This window comes from Astyanax mexicanus, chromosome 4, assembly GCF_023375975.1.
Source record: "Astyanax mexicanus isolate ESR-SI-001 chromosome 4, AstMex3_surface, whole genome shotgun sequence".
Taxonomy (NCBI): domain Eukaryota; kingdom Metazoa; phylum Chordata; class Actinopteri; order Characiformes; family Acestrorhamphidae; genus Astyanax; species Astyanax mexicanus.
The window spans coordinates 5,206,092-5,227,208 of NC_064411.1; the positions used below are offsets into that span (position 1 = coordinate 5,206,092).

The window sequence follows — 21,117 nt, forward strand, 5'->3', positions numbered from 1 at the left end:
ATTATGTTACGGTCCAATTTGACCACAGGAAAAAACAAACGAGCAGAAATTCATGCTCAGTCACATGGGAGTCTGGATTGTAAAGAAGAAGATCCTACTTGTTCCATTCGTCCCATATTGCTGAGTTTATTAAGATCTCATCAGTCCTGCCTTGTTTCTGTGCTATTGAAGCGTAGGACACGGAGGAGACATGGACTGTGTTTAGAGACGTGCTGGATCTGTCTGCAGCCCAAACACCTGTTCTTTCTTCACCTTTTCACTTGTACTCTCCAAACTGAGCAACACAATGTAGACTTACATGTGGGATTAAATCCAAGTCTTTCCAACTACCCCTCTATACACACACCTCCCTCTAAACGTATCGTCTACGGTAGTTTATCCTTTTAGATTGATGGTGTTCTGAAAAACTCAAATGCTGATTTTATGTTTGGACGTGGCTGACAGCGTATCTGCTGAGACCTGGAACTATTCTGATTACATTAGCAGCACTAAGTTTATCATTTTCTCCAAGTGGGGAGACAGACCATAATAAGATTTTATTTTAGGAAGGTAGTCTGTTTTCTATTGGTTGAGAGACTACAGTAAAGGGCTCATTCTCATCAGAGGAGGAATAAATTATAATCAGGATCCTCTCTAAAGTCCTCCTTTTTCTCAGACACATTCTCCTCTATGTCTCTGTCATGGTGAAAGAGATGTGAGAAATCCTCACTGAGAGAAAACCTTTTATATCTCTGCATTTCCACTATGTTGTGTGAACTATATATATGTTTGTAGGAACAATATATTCCTCCACAGAATGAGAAATATCAAGTTCTCATGAGAATTATGTTTTCCCCGCCCCCCTGTCACATCAACTGTCAGTGGTTCTTGCACTAATACAGTTATAATTATGTTATTTTAGGGATCTAATTTTTTTGAAGAATATAAAATTGCATGTCATATTGACCTTCACATCATTCAACACAAATGTGTGTCAAATTCTGATATTTTTTATGGTTTATAAAGCTAAAATAGCGTGGGGTCAAATAGATCCCAAACAACACCGATGTATACAAAATGTGTAAAAGACACAAAAAACATCCCATTAATTTTATGTTTACCCAGTTGTCTCTATTAAAAGAGGAAAAGTCACCAAATATGAAGTAAATAAAATGAGATTAACTAACTTATTTAAATGTGTTAAACATTGAAAGGGGTCAAATTGACCCCAAACATAAAAGGAGGATTAATTGACTCAAGCAACCAGGGGTGTTTGTTTTATTTCTACACAGAACCTGATATAATCTGGCTCAAATAGTCTCAAGATCAGTAACTTCTTCCTTTAACTTGTACAAAAAAAATCTGTCTAAATTGGCTACTATTTTGTAGCAGAATGAGAATGAGAATGCTTACTGGACTCATTTAGGAAAAGTAAAAAAAAAACACCATCCTATAAACAAATAAACTCATAAACAAATATTTTTATTGTATATTTAATTAGTTTAAACTGAAATTTAAATATGAATTTTCAAATGCTTTTACAGGTGTGAAGTACCCTTCTATACAGAAATCAGGATGGTCCATTGTGATGTCAGAGAGTGATTTTACAGGGATGAGCTGTGAATGAACTCAATTTATGGAAATCTTTCAGAATACATAAATAGAAAGACTTTAGACAAGGTGAGCAACAAACAAGATCTGCTGCAGTACGATCTCCTTTTCAAGAACCTGCAGGACATCAAGAAGGTAAATGCAAAGAAAATGTAACCATAATATTTTAAATGAAATTTAGATAAAAAATAATTCTACCTGAATCAATGTCACAACGGCACTGATCTTTCCATAGTAATTAGTAAGTGCTGTTTGTTGGAGTTGTACAGGAGCAATCAGAGAATCTCTATAGAGGAAAAAACTCACTTTAGAATCTGCTCTGAATTTCAGGCCACTTGACAGAGTCTGAAATGTCTAAAAACCTATAAACATTTTTTATTCTAAAAAGTATCAAACGTTTATAAATTATTTTAGCAAAATAATAATTTATAAACGTTTGATACTTTATAGATTTTTTTTTTTACTAATTTCCTCAAAACAGAACGACTATAACTGTTTCTTCACAGCAGAGATAATTATTAAAACTGCTTTTAAACTGCAGTTTTAATCATTTAAATGAGCTCTGGGTGTAACTCCAGCATCAGTAGCAGTAATGCTAGTAAATCTACTGAATAAAAAACATTAGTTTTAGAAAATAGAAATATAGGGGCATGTTTTCTCTCCTATTTTAGTGAAATACTTTGTTCTACTTTGTAAAATTAAAGGAAAACTCAGAGAAGTAGTTATACAGTGTTTTAAATGAGAGTTTTAGCTGTTTAGCTCCATTCAGCTCCATGCATTGAGGACTCCCTCGCGGGCTCCCTCTAGCGGTGATGGGGTATAATGTGATGTAGCGGGGGAGGGGGCGGGGCTCTACATAACCCGGATGAGGCTGAGCTTCCGGGGTCTGTAGCTGGAGCGGAGGAAGAGCAGAATCAGCTGAACCTCAGAAGGTATGAAGAAGTTTCTCTTTTTCTCTCTTGCTGGAGGTTGTTTGATGTGTTGTAACAGTAAAAAGGTCATTATTTTTGCTGTGATTCTATTTTGAACTACAATTCTACAATGTTTTTAATTATTAATTATCCCTCCGCGGCCCCCAGAGGAGCTTGAATGCAGCACAGGAGGTAAACAGAGCTGAGGAGCTCCGTGAAAAGTGCTGTTTTAAGCAAATATAAGTATTTTTGAGAAAGTTACTGGAAAAATGAGCTCTTATATCAGTTCTAGTCACTCTTCGGTGCATTTTTAGCGGGTATTGAAGCATATTTTGCCTAATAATTAATTATTTCTGCCCCGGTCGGGTTATCAGCTCTGAGGTACAGCCGTTTCAGCGCCAAAACACTACATGTGACTGAGCCTGAAAATGTGTGTTCATGTGCTGTATTTACTTCTGTTTCATGTTTTATAGATGTATATCCAGTTGTAGATGCTTAATAATCGGCTGGGATTATTTTTGTTGTGTATGTGCAGGTATGTTGTGGTTCTTTCTCAACGTTTTGTTCTGCTGAACTGACTACTAGAGTTTAGATTTTCTGCCTCAACATGAGCCTAAACCCCAGCCTGAACTCCAGCCTGTCTGACCCGATGCATGAACTCGGGCTGGCGAGAATTCCCCCCGCTGTTCTCGGGATCTGTCAGGTTCAGCAGAAGAAAATGTTCTGTGTTTTAATGTAATAAATCACACTGTGATTTTTGTGCTGATCCACCAGTTACAGCTTATCTGCGCGTTTAAAGCTCAACGCATGAATTAATTGATGCGCTGCGCAGGTCAGGCAGAACGTGCGAGATTGAGTCGGTGATATGTAGGAGATGTATATGCAGTTGCAGACACTTAATAATCTGCTGGGTTATTTTTTGGTGTAAACGTGTAGAGAGAATAAAGGCAGGAGGAGAGAATGAGACCTGCCTCTCCGTCTGCTCTTTAACAAGCATACTAGAGCAGCAGACGAGCTGCTACATTTGGCTTGAGAAATATTTGGCATTATGATGTAAAATGCATCAGAATAAGTGGATTTCTAAAAATGTGTCCACAATATCTGACATAAATTTGTTAAATGACTCTAAACAAGACATCACATATTTCTAAATTACCAATGTTTAAAAATGTAGTAGATCCTGTTAACTAAGTCGTGAGTTTTTAGGAATTTTAATGGTGAATAATGTCTAAACTTTTGTCATGTAATAACTAGTTGAAGCATTAATTAAAAAATTTACAGTGTTTCTTACTGTTGTAAGCACAGTTGACTGATGTAAACTAATTGTTAATGTTACCTTTATTTAAAATATTTTGTTACATATACAGATATGCCTAACAACGTGACTTAAGTTTGAACAGAAGTAACATTATAAAGAAAAAATATTTATTTCAGCTGCTGACAGCATGTTTTATACTGTACTATTCCACAATAGTACAATTTATTACCTATTTTATTATCTACATTATTTCATGCATTTATAAGTTTAAAAAAAAACTTTAGTTTTAAACACTGGCTGTATTTGGAATGGCATACAACTATACTGCATACTGCACTAGTATGTACTGCATACTACACACTGCCCAGTATGTAGTATTCGGTACTCCAACAATTTTGATTGTAGTACCCTACACGCTCCCGTGACACACCAGTCAATGCTCTGTCAGCACCCCCCCTCCGCCCACCACAATATCATCGACAATCGCGTTGTTTCACTGTAAACATCGTCATCTGCCCATTGAGGAGACATCGTCCAACCCTAATTACTGTCATTGTTTAAGATGCATGAAATATTTTATAATTTAGTGTAAAGGAAAAGGCTTCGGACATCATTGGTCACATGATCAATGTAGAACGAATCAAGCTTCGGCACCGTGATTCAAACCACTGCATGTTGTTTTTTCGGCACACGTTTCTTTATTTCTTTCTTTCTTTAAGTTCTCAGTTTCTAGTGAGACCAGAACAGAATTAAGAGTGTCTGAACAATGGGAAGTCCTTATAAAGGCACTAAACAGGTGGCTGGAAGACCACCAGCGCCCCCCTTTTTATGGAAATATGAAGATGTCCCAGTAGTTTTATCTGTATAGTTTAACTCAGAGACTGTAAAAAAAGATGGAAGCCGTGTCTTCGTTCCCATTCATTCAATGAAAATGAAGCCAAAATCTTCCGCCATGTTGGCGATCCTGACACCCGATTCAGGTGTCCCGCCCATAACCAGCCCTTTTACAATAACCACACCTTTTTTAAATAGAGCTGAATAACGTTTTAAAAAACGAGTTCTGTGGGGATATAAAATTTTGACAATATAAGCAGAGGTTACTGTTGCATTTAAATAATGGAGGTAGAATAGGCTCTATGCATCAGCAGCAGTGACATATTTCCGCTTTGGTTTATACCGGCACTCTTACTTCCTGTTTGCATTTTTAGCAGCGAGTACTACAGGATATGTGGAGTTTATAGCGAACGCAAATGCAATATTATATCGGAAGGTAGCCTGTGCTCCTACATGGGGGATCTGCCCTATTTTATCCCTATTCTGAAAGCAGCGTGAGATGCATGCTTTATGATGAATTTCACCAGATCAGCGCTCAGATAAATACATGGTGGACGGAGCCGGCACTGCCAGGGAGTGTCTCTACAAATGTAAGGAATTTTCTCCTGTATTCCCACTCACCGCTGCATGTGTTTATCAGACTAGTATGTTTTAGACTCTTTTAAGTTGTTTTCCAGTGTTGTTTTTGCCTGTACGTTGTGTAATGTAAGACCTGACCGGGTGAAGCTACCATTAGCTTATCGCGCTAATTTACCGGGTAAGCTAACACGCATCTAGCCGACTTACAGAGTACCAAACATGGCTGCAGTGCTGAAGAAACCCCGCTAGGAAACTAAGATAACCCGGCCGTCCAGTATTACAAAACCTTTAACTGTTTTAAGTCACTGTTACGTATAAGTTATTTAATGTGTAAATAGTTTAACTGTTAGATTGAGTAACTGTGGATTAATGTGTAACTAAGTGATTTAATGTGTAAATAGTGGAATTAAGCGCTGTTAGCTCTGTTTCTAATTCAGATTATTTTGTTCACAGGGATGAACATGGGCCAGGAAAGATGAACTCCGGTCAGACCGGCTGGAGGCAGCGTTAGCTCCTTTTATGTAGAGTTTTTTTCTGTGAATTTAATAAAGTTTTTTTGCTTGTTGTGTTTTTAGTGTCATTATGCTTATTTTAGTATCACATCTCAACTAGTGGGTATGGGTAAATGTCACAATTATTTGCAAATAAAGAAGTTTATGAAACATGTTATGTTTCTTATTTATGCAACTAAAAGGTAAAACTGTGTGACACGTAGCTTAGTTTGTTGATTTAGCTTTGATGGCTTACATAAAATATTTGTTATATTATGGTTTCATTACTCATGCATTTCTGTAAAGCAGGTAATCAAAAATAAATTAAATATATAAATAAAACTGACCATACTCGGAGTTTGAAGTGAGGGAAAGTGTATAATTAAAGTAAATCAGGAATATTAAAGTTAATCTGTAATATTTGGGTGAGTAAAAAGAAATATCTGCCGTTGCTTTAAGATTTATCCTGAGGTAAGTGGTTAATAACTTTAGTTATTAGTAAACAGAACTCACGAGCACAGCGCGCTAGACGTGATGCGGTATGCTGACTCCAGAGCGTGTCCCGAACGCGCTGCCTCATAATATCCTTTATGGGTGAAAATGCTGCCGAACAAGGGAGTCATTGCCTTTGAAGGCAATGACTACCTAGGCAGCTGTCTTCGGATTGGACCGCATCTTATATCTTAACAAAATGCAATGATGCAAACACTGTATGTAAAATGCCATTGTTTACAATGCACTTATAGCTAACCGGAAATGAAAATGCAGGTATAGATGAAGGCGGAAGTCTTACGTGCATAGAGCCTATTACAGTATACTAGAAAAAAAAAAACGTGATTGAGAGTTGTCTGTTTTGCCATTGAAACCCATGGGGATGGGTGGAGTTACACAGCTTTCTGCAGCCGAACAGCAGGGGGCGCCCGACCTGTGGTGGCTTCACTTTTGAGAAATGATGCTCTGTCCAGCTATATACAGTCTATGGTTTAACTGATTTAGGCAGTTCTGTTCCGTTAAATGACTTGCTTTTATTGTAATATTCACTGGCATTTTTGTCTTTTTTCAGAAATGAAAATATTCTCCTGAAATTCACCACCAACAACCAGGATATTTATCAAAAGATCAAAGTTAAACTGCTGAAAGAGGGGAAGCACAAGCAATCCTGAAGAATCTGGAGAACACACAAAAATAGTTTGCTACATTTAACAGACAAATAAAGCCAAGTCCCGACATGGAGAAACATCAGCACTCTGTCAAGAGTTTTACTAAACAGAGTGATCTCAAAAAACATCAGCGCATTCACACAGGAGAGATACCGTATTACTGCTCAGACTGTGGGAAGAGTTTTACTGAACAGAGTACTCTAAAAATCCACCAGCGCATTCACACAGGAGAGAAACCGTATCACTGCTCAGACTGTGGGAAGAATTTTAATCAACAAAGTACTCTCAAAACACATCAGCGCATTCACACAGGAGAGAAACCGTACCACTGCTCAGACTGTGGGAAGAGTTTTAATCAACAGGGTCATCTCAAACTGCACCAGCGCATTCACACAGGAGAGAAACCGTATCACTGCTCAGACTGTGGGAAGATTTTTACTACTTAAAGTGAACTTAAACAACACCAGCGCATTCACACAGGAGAGAAACCGTATTACTGTTTCGACTGTGGGAAGAGTTTTAATCAACAGAGTACTCTCAAAACACACCAGCGCATTCACACAGGAGAGAAACCGTATCGTTGCTCAGACTGTGGGAGGAGTTTTACTACCCAAAGTTATCTCAAAAAACACCAACGCATTCACACAGGAGAGAAACCGTATCACTGCTCAGACTGCGGGAAGAGCTTTAATCGACTGGGGACTCTCAAACTGCATCAGCGCATTCACACAGGAGAGAAACCGTATCACTGCTCAGACTGTGGGAAGAGTTTTAATCAACAGAGTCATCTCAAACGACACCAGCGCATTCACACAGGAGTAAAACCATATTACTGCTCAGACTGTGGGAAGAGTTTTACTACCCAGAGTGATCTTAAAAAACACCAGCGCATTCACACAGGAGAGAAACCTTATTACTGCTCAGACTGTGGGAAGAGTTTTGCTACACAGAGTCAACTTAAAAATCATCAGCGCATTCACACAGGAGAGAAAACTGTCCCAAATTTGTTCCACGGCAATAAAAAGCGGAAATCGTAAATCTTTCAGACAGAACACCTTATCCTACACAAATGTTTCACTTTGTTACTTGGGACACGTTCCACCAGAAATAAACATGAACTGAATTTAACAATGGATTTTACAGGTTCAGCAAAATGAATCTGATCCAGATGATGTTTATTGAAATTAATGTTATGTTTTCTCGTACGTTTGATATTCCAGGACATTCTCTCGTTGATGTACTTTTACTCTTTTCTAATATATATTTATATATATATGTAATGCTGAAACTATTTTTCCAGTAAACTTTCATACATTTTATATTCTAAGCTCTGACTCATTGGTCATCATTTCGTGTTCATAACACTAACTTTACCAAGTGCAGATGCGGTCACTGCACTTACGTGCCGACTGCAACCGAGTGTATATGCTGTCAGGAGGCTAACGTGGACCATTTGCTCAGAGATCTGCAGAGACCCTGCAGAACCCTGAGCAGAACTTTTCAGATGCTTGTCTGAGAGCCAGAATTTTTGGAGGTGTCTATTCTCTCTCTATGTGAGGTCCATGCAGAAACCCTGCAGCCCATCAACAGCAGGTATTGCCATCCCATTAACTAGCCTGTTTATATACATTTAAATATTTAGCATGTAAAGTCCAGAGTTCATTAAGACTGATTGTTGATAAACCGTTCAGTTTGTAAGTTAAAAGGCTTGCTGGGTAGCTAGCTTCATTTAGCTAGTGTAAGCTAGCATTGGCTAGCTATCTTAACAAGGCTAGCATTAGCTATTTAGCTAACTAACTTAGCAGGCTAAGTAGCTAATGCTAGCTTTGTTATCTGTTAACTGTCAGCTGTGTGTGGTTTGGCTCATTCCGTGCAGCTCACAGCTGCTGCTTTTATAGTAACTCCAATCGGACGGTCTGAACATCCCAGCTGTTCAGAGTTAAAATTAAAAAGGAGGCAAAAAGCCTCGGACTTCAGCTTAGCGAACGACTAAATTAATGCTCCTGACTCAACAACCCTCTCCTCCATAGTCTTCGTGTAGAAAATGCTCGCTACTAACCCTAGCATTGCAGCTAACCCTATAAAATTATACTACACCCACAGTATTGCTACACCCAGGGGCAATACAAAGGTGCCCTCTTTGCATCGATTTTTAGTTTGGCTTTTATTATCCATTAAGGAACCAGTGTAGGCTAATAGTTATTTATATGTTAGGCGTTGGAGAACCAACCTCGAGACGTCACTTTCAGCGCTGGGACAAGATGGTGCTACACTTACTGAAAAAATGTTTAGATTGCTTATTATTTTAATTCAGTTTTACTGACAACTGTTAAACTTATAAAATTTGTTAGAGTAAAAACTCATCTTGCGAATTATATTAAATATTGAAATGTCCACTTTAACATTAGCTAATGTAGCTAACTAAGACGTTCCACACTGAAAAAAAGTAGATAACTAAAATATTCCACACTGAAATACAGTAGTTAACATTAGCTAACCTAGCTGGCTTAATCTTTCCACTCTGAAATAAAGTAGTTAACGTTAGCTAATCTAGCTAGCTAAAACCTTCCACATGTAAACAAAGTAGTTAAAATTACCTAAAGTAGCTAGCTAAAACATCCCACACTGAAATAAAGTAGTTAAAATGACCTAAAGTAGCTAGCTGAAACATTACACACTGAAATAAAGTAGTTAACATTAGCTAATGTAGCTAGCTAAATCTTTTCACTTTGAAATAAAGTTAACATTAGCTACCCTAGCTAGCTAAAACATCCCACACTGAAATAAATTGTTAAAACTACCTAAAGTAGCTAGCTGAAACAGTACACACTGAAATAAAGTAATTAATATTAGCTAACCTAGCTAGCTAAAACATTCCACACTGAAATAAAATGGTTAATATTAGCTAACCTAGCTAGCTATAAATATTCCACACTGAAATAAAATAATTAATATTAGCTAACCTAGCTAGCTATAAATATTCCACACTGAAATAAAGTAGTTCAAATTACCTAAAGTTGCTAGCTGAAACATTACACACTGAAATAAAGTAGTTAACATTAGCTAACGTAGCTAGCTAATTTTTTTCACTCTGAAATAAAGTAGTTAACATTAGCTAACCTAGCTAGCTAAAACATTCCACACTGAAATAAAGTAGTTAACATTAGCTAACGTAGCTAGCTAAATCTTTTCACTCTGAAATAAAGTAAACATTAGCTAACGTAGCTAGCTAAAACATTCCACACTGAAATAAAGTAGTTAACATTAACTAACCTAGCTAGCTAAATCAATCAACTCTGAAATAAAGTGGTTGACATTAGCTTAGCTGGCTAGCTAAATCATTCCACACTGAAATGTAGTTGGCATTACCAAACATTAGCTAACCTTGCTGAGAGGGGTCTGTGTGCAACAGGGGCTTCACAGTGCACATGCAACGTCAAGCCCCGGAAATGCACTCTCAAGCGCTACACTCACAATGCTTTTAGACAAACTCCCTTCAAATAAAATATAATTTATTATTTTTGTTTAAATTCCCCTTTATACACCAGAATGTCAGTGCAAGGTATGATAAAATACGAAGATGTACATGTTTAATACAAATAAAGTTTAGTACAAACAATATAAACCATATAAAATGTTGACTCAACCTAAAATTGATGTGCACAAATATTTTTATATCAGCGCTATAAACTAGGATTTAGAGGAGGAGTTATCTGCGATAACTAAAAGTCAATCAAAAATACAAGACAATTTAGATATAACCGGTTAATTAATATTAATATCTATACTGCTCTCATCATTTACACTTGCTAGCTGTTGTCATGTCTGTTACCGTTTGTAAAATTGCAAAACACACTATGGATTTAAAAACTCTTATAAATCTTCAGAAGCGTAAAAGTGTAAAAAAGAGCTTGAAAGTGCATTTCAGGGGCTGGGTGGTGGTCACGCCCACGCCCACACCTAATTTCATTAAAATTACCTAAAGTAGCTAGCTAAAACATTCTACACTGAAATAAAATAGTTAATATTAGCTTACCTAGCTAGCTAAAACATTCCACACTAAAATAAAGTAGTTAACATTAGCTAACCTAGCTAACTAAATTTTACCACTTTGAAATGAAGTAGTTAATATTAGCTATCCTAGCTAGCTAAATAATTACACACTTAAATACAGTAGTTAAAATAAGCTAACCTAACTAGCCAAATCTTTCCACTTTGAAATGAAGTAAAAATTGGCTAATCTAGCTAGCTGAAACATTCCACACTGAAATATAGTTAACATTAGCTAATTTAGCTAGCTAGATCTTTCCATTTTCAAATAAATTAAACATTAGCTAGCCTAGCTTACACACTTAAATAAAGTAGTTAACATTAGCTTACCTAGCTAGCTGAAACATTCCACACTGATAAGTTCATACATTTTTACCCCCAGTTACAATGACTAGTATGAAGTCCTTTTTCATGAAGCAATGTTTACCCAGCTATTAAAACACTCACTGATGTTATTTGCTCCTGCACAGTCACAAAGCCTTTTGCAGATCTGATCTGAGAAGCTTTGTCTCAATGCTTGATGGACAGACTATGTTTCATGCCTTTTCCACAATTTTTTATCTTACATGCATGTTGCATGTCCTGTAAATGTCAGTGTTGGCATTTATGTATGCTTTCTCATTTTTAATCTATATGATTTTTAAACAGTAAACATTGACGACTCATCCCTCAGTGCACAGAGGGGATTAGTTGTGGGATCAGCTGACACCGTCTCTTCGAAAGTGAAGGATACTGCAGTTGTTTGGGTCACTTTCGCAACACATTTTAGGTGAACGCAACATCCTCTCTGGTAGGGCGAAGCTCTTCCAAAGTTTTGTTCCATCTAAAAAAATAAATAAATACATAGCCACAATCATAATCTCTTCATTATAATTCAGGTATAAAACAGATCTATAAACTCATTTTGACTAGTCTTGTTAGCAGGATCATTAATTTTGTTTTTGATAGTAATTATGTTTCCATTGATTTACATGAAATCTCACTTACATAATTCTCATTTTTACTACTGAAAATTCAATTCAATACCTGAAATTAGCATTTGTATTATTTAGAAATCCCTTACAGAAGTGTGGAATTTTACTATAGGCCATAAGGTGAACTAGCAAAAAGTGCCTAGAAAGTGATTTTCGTTCCCACGGCCGGGTACTACTTTTTAAAAGTGTTTTTGAATACACAAAACCCTAATGGACCTTGAGTTAAAAGTTCTCCATAAAAAATCCTGCAGTTTTTTGTTACGGTGCATAAATGTATATACATATAAATACAAAAAAACGAATTTTGAATGTTGCTGGTTTTGCTTGTAACTTAATTTATCTCCATTTTCACAACACAAAATGTATCTCAAACTTTCTTATATATGTACCTTAACATCTGAGACAAGTATGAATGCTTTAGTACATTCAATTGTAAATTTAGATCATGGAATAGGGCAAAGTTGCAGATTTTGTGCTTAAAATTCAGAAATTGACACCAAACAAAATGAATCATAAACACAATTCAATGTTTTATACGCTGATGTTTTATAAACAAAAAAATTCAGTAGCAACTGTGAAATCAGAAAAAAAGAAAATATACAGACGTTGAGCCAAGGTGGCTGAAATGTATCAAAAGGATACTGCACAAATTTAGTTTTAAATAATACATAACAGTTGACAGTTCAATGAAAGCAATACATCTTAAAACCTTTTAATGCATAGTATAGAATCATGTGTTACATTCAAAGCTTAGTTCATTTTAACATTGAAAAAAATATGGCTAGTGCATGCATGTGTTCTTAATCTCAAATCCAACAGTATCTCTTTCCAGACTGCTGCGATGCATCATCAGTCCAGAGTTCTTCTTTTACTCATTAATATTATTCATCCACATCACTTTCATCAGAGTTGTCAGCCCATGTAGCATTTTGCTCTGTTTCTTTTGAGACATTTTCACAATTTTGACATTTACATAAATCAGTACAACATAGTCTAGCACTCATACAGGAACATCTTCCTGTCTCACATTTGCCTTGTTTACAACTGCAGTGAACTACCTGCAGCACACTTTCAGGGGCAGGTAATTTTGTCATCCAGGTCACTGCCAACTCTCCATTCTCAAGGTGCCATCCATTTCCAATGGGTGAAGGGGCACATATTTTACTTTTTAGAGAGTGTCTCATTACTGCTGCTTGGTAGTTTGCCCTTTTGCAGTGCTGGTACAGGGCGTCACTAGTCGGGGGCATGGATAGTTCTGGCAAAGCTGAGGATGACATGCAGAATGCTTTGTATCTGGCATCGTTTACATTCTTGGCAGATGTCTGGCCATAGAGATGGCACACATATTTGCAAAGTACTTCAAAAGTAGACTGATCCAGGTTAAAACTGCTGCCCAGATTTGTAAATGCAGTCAGGTACTCCTCTTTCTCTGAGGCAACAGAAAATGTCTTTCTTTTGCCCTTTCCTTGAAAGGCACTTGTAGAGTCACAACCTGAGAAGGTATGGATCCCAATAAGTGCTGAACACACACTGGTGTCAAGAGCTGATGACACCTTAGCTATATCAATGATTCTTGTTCTGTTGTTAACTCCAGTGAAAAAATATAAACTACATCGTAAAGCTCTCTGCAAAGTTATAGCAATCACTGCCACATCAGTATCAGGGCTCTTGATAACTACAGTCTGATGTTCCTGTGCAGCATGTTGTGCATGTAAAAACAACCTGGTGTCACACTCCTCATGATCACATGTCAGATCTACAACAGCACTCAAAGTTTGTACACCATTTGTTGCAGTCACACAGTGACACAGTTCTCCGTGAGCTATGTACAAGCTTAAATCCTTGCCCACCTTGGTAAGATCAGCACCTTGCCATACTTCAAACAGAAATTCTGCCAGTGCCTCTTTGTTTGTTCCGTCTGACAGAAACTTTTTCCATTGTGTTGGTGTCCTCTGGTCCCGTCCAAAAATGTGCACCTGTTGTGTACCACCTCCAGCTCTATGTGACCGTTCCAAATTTTTTATACAAATTTCTGGATACCGGTCAATCACAAAGTCAATCCGTGTACACTTGTGCTTCAGCGCAAGCTTAATCATATACTGTAGTATAGTCTCACCAAGCTCTCCAAATGTACTTGGTACAGACCGAATGGCTTGAATGACTGCCATGCCATCAAAGAGAATAGCTCCATTTGCTGGAACTTTTTCAACTAAGCAGTCACCACCTTTCGTCTCCAATAAATCCAGAAGAGCAGATTTGTTTGTTTTAGCAAGTGAACCATCAGAACTGGCTAAAGGATATGAAACAATTCCTAAGGAGTATGAAAGAATTTCTCTCAGATCAGTCTTTCTACTCTGACCAATGATGAGTAGTCTGGAGAATAGCTTTTTATCAGCACAGAGAATCACGTCTTTGCTTGCAGCAGGTCTTTTCTTTGTCTTTGCTTGGTCACTGAATGTCTTCAGTTTTTGTGCTTTGATGGGAGCAAATATGTCAACTGATGGTGTTAACAGCCTTTGGCTTATAAACTCATTGAAAGCAGTCTCTCCTATTTCTGGAGCTGCAAGCAAATCCTTCTGGACTTCTTCAGTTGCAACTGCCCCAGAGCTAAGACACACAATGCCATCCCGGTGTGTGTCAAAAGGGTTCAGCATGGAATCTAGCGTGGATATGATTCTGGTCACAGCCTTTTCATCAGCATGAATTCGTGTGGTGTCAAGATCTTTTCGTTTCCGTATTTCAGGAGATTTACCTGCCATTGACTCACATTGTCTTGCTATGGCAGCCCTTTCATGTTGTGACAATATCCAGCGATAGACTGCAGCTCGATTCTGTGTCATGCCTATCCAACCACCTTTTGTCTTGGAGTCTCTATTGCATGTTTGCTCGATAGCCTGGTCACAAGCAATTGAAGCAAATCCATGGACATTTTGACGCTGGACAGTCCACTGGCCTTTCACACAGAGGTCACTGTGGCAAGAAGGATGTGTTAGGGGCAAACTGACCATTTCCAGCCAGTATGAAGGTAAATACCTAGCATAATTTACACGATCATAGGCAAAAAACCACGCCATCATCAAACGCAGTGTTGACAAGTGAAGCTGCCAGTCTGATTCTCGTGTTGCACTGACAAACAGAAGGAGTATCTGCACCATGTCAATGTATGAACTCCAGAAGGCAAAAGTTGGGCTTTCTGCATTTTGTCTTGTCACAAAGTCTTCATACTTTGAACACATTTGATCAAGTTTCACATTTTCACACAACACATCAATTGTTCTGTTTGGGAATGCACATTTGATCTGATTGATGACATCCATACACTCATTTTTCTCCTTTGGAGGTAAAGAGTCCAAGAATGCATTAAATCGGATGCGTTGAAGACTCTCATACAAAAGTTTGTGCGCCCTCATGCTGCGATTGTAGTGATGACCACTGATCACCCCATTGATGGAACCTGTGGCAACAATTTCAGACTCTATAAGTATGTCTACCAGCCCTGCATCTCCAAACCGTTTTCCAAGAATACCAAGGTAGGACATGCATGTGTGAAATTCACCTAGTCTTATCACTAAACGACGTGTAAGGCTGTCATCTTTCCAGCGAATTTGCTGAGCTTTGGCATATATTGCTTGGTCAAAAACTAATACAATATGGTCCAGTTCTAGCTGATCAGCAATTTGGACACTTCGCTTCAGAATGGTGTTTACAGTTGACATCTCTGTTGGTGAAGCCTCAATGACTGGCAGATAATACAATGCCGACTTTTGCAGAGTACCATCACCTTGAAGCAATGTATGGAAACCTGTCCAGCTTGGGATTGTGCATTTTCCAGCATCTACGCACTTTAGAAAAACATATGCCAGTTCAGTCTTTGCAGCAGACACAGTGTTTAGTCTGTAGGCCTCAGCTTCTAATGGAATCATTTCATGATGAAACAAATTCTGAGGTCCTTGTCTTTTGAACTGATGGTAGTGTTCGACAGGGATGCTAGGTGGTGGTTTCAATGTAGAAACTCCCTTTTGTAGCGGTTGTCTGTTCGTTGCTGGCACAGGTTCAACTACAGAACTTTGCAGCATAATTCCATTTGTGTGGTGAGTAGTTCCATGACCCGACAGTGTCTCTTCCCCAAAGTCAATGTTGTCCCACACAAGTACTGTAGGAGTTTTCTTTGAGAATCCTTTGGGTATTTTGTCTCTGCCTTCTACTAATTGAAGTTGGGCAAGGCTAGTGTCTAGACTGACTACTGTGTCCCATGATGCACAATGTCCTAGTCTATTAAGAAGAGATACAATGTGTGATGAGCCTGTTAAATGGCGAACAGTAAGACCAAGACACAATGATTTAGGTGTCTGTCTCCGGCCCTTAGATGCAAGGTACAGAATGTCTTGACAAATGGATATCATTTTTAGGTTCATATCATCTGGAATATCAACGTAGCAGGCCAGCGTTGGTTCCTCAGCTGCACCCACAATCCAAGAAATCAGATTGTACAATTCGAGTGGGACAACAGATTTTGCTTCAGTTACATTTAAGTCATCTGATGTGGGTGGCCATGGGCATGTCATCCCAGAAGAGTCTCGCAAAAGCTTCTTTAAAATCAGAGCTGCACTATAAAGTGTCCTTGTGTCCTCTAAAGTATTGACTGAGACACCTGTACTTGACCGTTCCTGACCAACTGTTGTATTTGGGTTTTTTTCACAGTCACTTTCAGTTTGGCTTACCTCAGTTGACTCAGTAGTTGTTCCTGTGGCTAATGGGTGAGGTAGCCTGTCTATCAATGTATCTGCAGATAACATTTCAACAAAAACCATCTGACACATGTTGCGCTTGCTGGGAGAGTAAAACACCAGCTGGGGGAAGTCACGTGCCAACCTCCGCTTCAATTTGTCCTGCCTGCAACATAAGAACCATAAAAGAGACAAACACGTACATACACACGTACACACACACACGCATGCACGCACGCACACATAGAGAGAGAGAGAGAGAGAGAGAGAGAGAGAGAGAGAGAGAACAAATTTAGTTACATGAAGTACACTACAGGTTAAAACATTTATAAAATGCTTGCTTGACTGTTTGTGCTCAGCTGACTTGCAACAGACCTACTATAAGTATTATACTATATACTATAAATTAATATACTATAAATAACCCTGTCCTATTTAAAGTAATTTGCCATCTGTATTAAGGTCAGAAGGCATACTGACAGTAGTCAGCTTTTCCTTAACAAAATGTTTTTATGCATAACCTTTTTAATTGCCAAACATTATAATATAATTACAATATTTAAAATACCTGTAGTTTGAAGCATCAAGTTTTTCATGGTCCTTCACCAGATTTATGAAGATCCTTCTTAGGTGGGTCATAGTTAGTATCTCTTGGTTTACAATTATTCTCTGGCGGATGACTTTTTCACAGAAAATATTGTAGCAGGCATCATAGGTTGGCTCATTTCTGCAGAAAACATTAAAAAATGTAAAATAATTTTATGCAATGTATCTTTTTTTAAATGTTTTTAATAGCACCAATTCAGATCAAGATCAGCTGTATATTTTATATATTTATTTTACAATTCTCCACATTTTAATATTTTTTTCTGGTTCTTGCTGCACATTTTCTCTGTGCCAAGAGTTGTGAAGTCTAAAGACAATAAACAGACTGCAGGATGCCAATCCATTACTTTATAAATGTTGAGTAGTGAAAGGGAATTAACAGTTACAATAAGCAATATACCAACTTACTGTTCTTCTGGTGTACCAGTAATTGTAGGGGTGGTCTTTGACAAGAATCTGGTGTACTGTCTGTAGCAGGACTTGTGGTATCGCACCTCCAGGGACACACAGTCTTTATCTTGAATATGTACAAGAATGCTAGTGTCTTCCTTCATCCTGGCAGCTTTTAGCAACTGGCCTTTAAATCAGGGGTCTCAAACTCGCGGCCCGCGGGACGATGGTTTGTGGCCCCGCCTTAATATGAAAGTTTAATGTTAGCACGGCCCGCGAGTTTGACTTTGTCATTATATGCACGCGGCGCATGCGCAATTCCCGCGGCTGCTCCCGCTTCACGCGCTGTCTGAACCCGGAAGTTGCTGTTCCACAGGACAGAAAAAGAAGCAGAAAAGACTCATCGGCTCAACTTCAACGCGACAGCGACACCAAGTGGAATTATATATATTATACAGCCCCAAACATGTCTTTTTCAAAGCCTGCAGTGAAGAGAAAGATTTGTGATGAGCACAGACAATTTCAGGAAAAGTGGGAAGTGCAATTTTTCTTTGTTGAGCACAGGGGCATCCATTTCTTCTTCTTATTATTATTATAATTATTATTTTCATTTAATTTATTTTTTACTGATTTTTATTTTTTTCTTATGAATTGTTAATTAATTTATTTTTTCATCTTATTTTGTGTTAAAAAATAAAGACATTTGATAACATTGGAATGTTTTTGTAAGAGCTTTTCTTGTGGAAAACCTGATGCGGCCCAGCCTCACCCAGACTCTACCTCCAGCGGCCCCCGGGTAAATTGAGTTTGAGACCCCTGCTTTAAATATAAAAAAATATAAGACTATTTTATTAACACAACAGGGACAAACAGTGGCAAATGGTGTTCAACCTTTTAAATTATATATGTCAGATCTCCTTCTCTCTCTCTCTCTCTCACACACACACACACACACACACACACACACACACACATACACACACGTGTTTATATATACGTAAATCACCAAGTCATGTTCTTTGTAGTAATTTGTATACATTATTTTACTTCTTATTTTACACACATACAAACACACACGCACACGTGTTTATACATACGTTATCAACGTGTAATTTGGAGTTATTTGTATATATTATTTTACTTCATATTTTACATACACACAAACACGTGCACACGTGTTTATATATACACTTCATCACCAAGTCGTGTCATTTGGAGTTATTTGTATACATTATTTTACTTCTTAGCCTTCCACATGTTGATAATGAAATTTTAATTCCCTTTTCTTACCTGCTGAAAACGTTTCTGCCTGTGACAGATTCGTCCTTCTGGCGTTTGCCTCCAACAGTTAGATACTTGTCCCTTTTTTTGCATATTATGCATAACGCAGGAAGCACGGGACCAGTACAAGGGACTGGCAAACCCGTCCTGGACCTCAGTTTCTTTGTTGGGGTATAACATGATGAAGCAACAGAGGATGACTCGCCTCCGTCCGTATCCTGAGCTTCAGGACACTGTGTGACTTGTTTCTCTGCCGCATTTAAACGTTTTTTGTCTATAAAACGCCGGTAGCAAGTGGGGTGAAACCCAGCATCTTTAGGAATATTCTCAAACTCAATTTCAATACAATGTTTATATGTTTCTGCAATCCTCTGGCTCTCCCCCTTCAAGCCAAGCCATCGTTTAACGCTGTTTCTGAAAGTATCCCACCGCGTGCGTGTAAAATCCTCTGCCTCTTCTTTCTTTAAGGACGTAAGATGCATATAACATTGTTTTAAACATTTTTTATGCACGTTTGCAGGTATTATTGTCGGACAGTCTTCGTCTTCACTACTCGTTGTTGACAACACGGGCGCAGACATTTTGGATTCCGGCTCCTAAAAGCAGCCGCCTGATTGGTCTAGCGGGAAACACATGACGATTAGTCCGCAAATCCGTATCACTCGTTAAGAAAAGACGACTGCGCGAGAAAGGAACTATACCCAATTAAAAACACCAAATAAAAAATAACTGCTGGATTATATATGGAGAACTTTTACTATCGCGTTTTAAACCATTAGGTTATTTTAATGAAGTAAGAATTAGTTAGTGCCCCATATATGGGAACGGGATTAAACGAAAAACGCCTTCACCTTATGGCCTACTAGTAAAAAAGTGATTATAGACAAGGGAAGTTTAATGTAAATCAGACAACTCCGTGTAGATATCTATATTTTATTTCTCCATATAAAAAATACACTTTTTTCTAGTGAAAAATAATTTTAGAGATATTTGATATCAGATGAATAAACATTTGTATAATCAGAATTTATAATTAATATGGGTTGAGATGGATTGGATTGATTTGTACTAATAAAACATATTAAATAATATTAGATAACTGTAACTGGAGTTTTTACTGTTTTCCCATTTAAATCCATTTTTCATACAACCACTTGCAAATGTAAAAATACAACATAGCCATGTAAAGCCGTTTTAGCCTAAAGCCACACCAGCGATACAACTCTGGTTTCAGATATTACCTCATATCCTCAATGTAGTTCTGACTTACCATTGATTTACATTGGATTTTACTTTTTTTTTTTTACTGGAAAAACTCCAGTTACAGATATATACAATGACTTTGAATTACAATTTCTACTAATAAAAATATATTTCTACTTTGATCTTATTTTAATATATTTTTAATTTATTATCATTAGTGTAAAATACAATTTACCAATCTAAATTCCAAAATTTCGTAAATATAATAATAACAATAACAAGGCTAATGATTTACATTGAAATAGATTCTCTTTTATCTACTAGTAGCAATTGAATTTGCAGATATTTTGAAGGAAATTGTAATTGGTAAAACCCCAGTTATAAATAGGAAAAATATTATTAACACTAAAACCTGAACTATACATACCCAAAAAAAAATATGGCACTAGGTAGAATTATAGTGAATAAATCTGTAACTGGAGTTCTTACTAATAAAAATACTAGACTTCAGAATAACTGAATGGGTATTTAATCCCTTTTTCCCCACAAGAAAGGCAACAAACAATTCCAAATTGTCCTGACAAATAATTGTCCAGCGATTTACACTATTTATTCTATAGTCAAACTTTAGTTTTAGTTGATTTGAGTGTAGTATAGTGTAATCCACAGTGTAATTAATGTAAAACATGGAGCAAGATAACTACAAGATACATTAAACATTAAAAGCACTACATTCAAATGCAAATATGAGAACAATAAAATGATTTGCTTCCAATGTGTATTATATGTATTAAAAAAATAACAATTTAAATAACAAATACTAAACTCTGATAATAAAATTGATAGACCATTCATTTAATGCAATCCAAAATATCTATATATTTAAACGAAACACTGATTTATTTTTAGTGGCATTCTTTGGTGAACTGGGCATGAAGGAGCTTGCTCAGAGATCTTTCTCTTGTTCACAGTGGATGGCTCTGACCCTGCTGCACTTTTGTTGCATGGTTCTAATGAGGCCTCTTCATCTGCAAGATGCAGTAATGAGACCGGTTACAGTTTG

General features: G+C 37.4%; 2 protein-coding genes across 8 annotated transcripts in view; both read right to left on the reverse strand.

The window, feature by feature from the left end:
- Positions 1–21,117, reverse strand: part of LOC125801464 (zinc finger protein 239-like) — a 98,411-nt gene that overhangs the window by 13,559 nt on the left and 63,735 nt on the right. The gene's annotated exons all lie outside the window — the stretch shown is intronic.
- Positions 8,184–19,763, reverse strand: LOC111197609 (uncharacterized). Of its 7 annotated transcripts, XR_007438616.1 has the most exons (5): positions 18,861–19,749; positions 17,143–17,301; positions 16,569–16,740; positions 9,473–11,696; positions 9,382–9,420 (listed from the first exon to the last, which is right to left on the reverse strand). XR_007438616.1 is itself a non-coding variant. In XM_049476911.1 (4 exons), exons 1-4 carry the CDS (start codon positions 19,430–19,432, stop codon positions 11,514–11,516), a joined length of 1,086 nt encoding a protein of 361 aa, XP_049332868.1. In that variant the 5' UTR covers positions 19,433–19,749; the 3' UTR covers positions 8,184–11,513. The 7 variants fall into 7 exon arrangements, 6 of the variants coding, with proteins under 6 accessions (XP_049332868.1, XP_049332867.1, XP_049332866.1 ...); XM_049476911.1 differs by having other exon boundaries at positions 8,184–11,696; XM_049476910.1 differs by lacking the exons at positions 9,382–9,420; positions 9,473–11,696 and adding an exon at positions 17,589–17,757 and having other exon boundaries at positions 12,370–16,740; positions 18,861–19,763.

What these genes read in the sequence shown, in the direction of transcription:
- LOC111197609 (XM_049476906.1), bottom strand. Translation starts at nt 19,432, where the DNA reads ATGTCTGCGCCCGTGTTGTCAACAACGAGTAGTGAAGACGAAGACTGT. An exon ending in GGCAGAAACGTTTTCAGCAG is followed by an intron (nt 17,302 to 18,860) that starts GTAAGAAAAGGG and finishes TGTTTTCTGCAG; the next exon opens with AAATGAGCCAACCTATGATG. An exon ending in CTTGATGCTTCAAACTACAG is followed by an intron (nt 16,741 to 17,142) that starts GTATTTTAAATA and finishes CTTATGTTGCAG; the next exon opens with GCAGGACAAATTGAAGCGGA.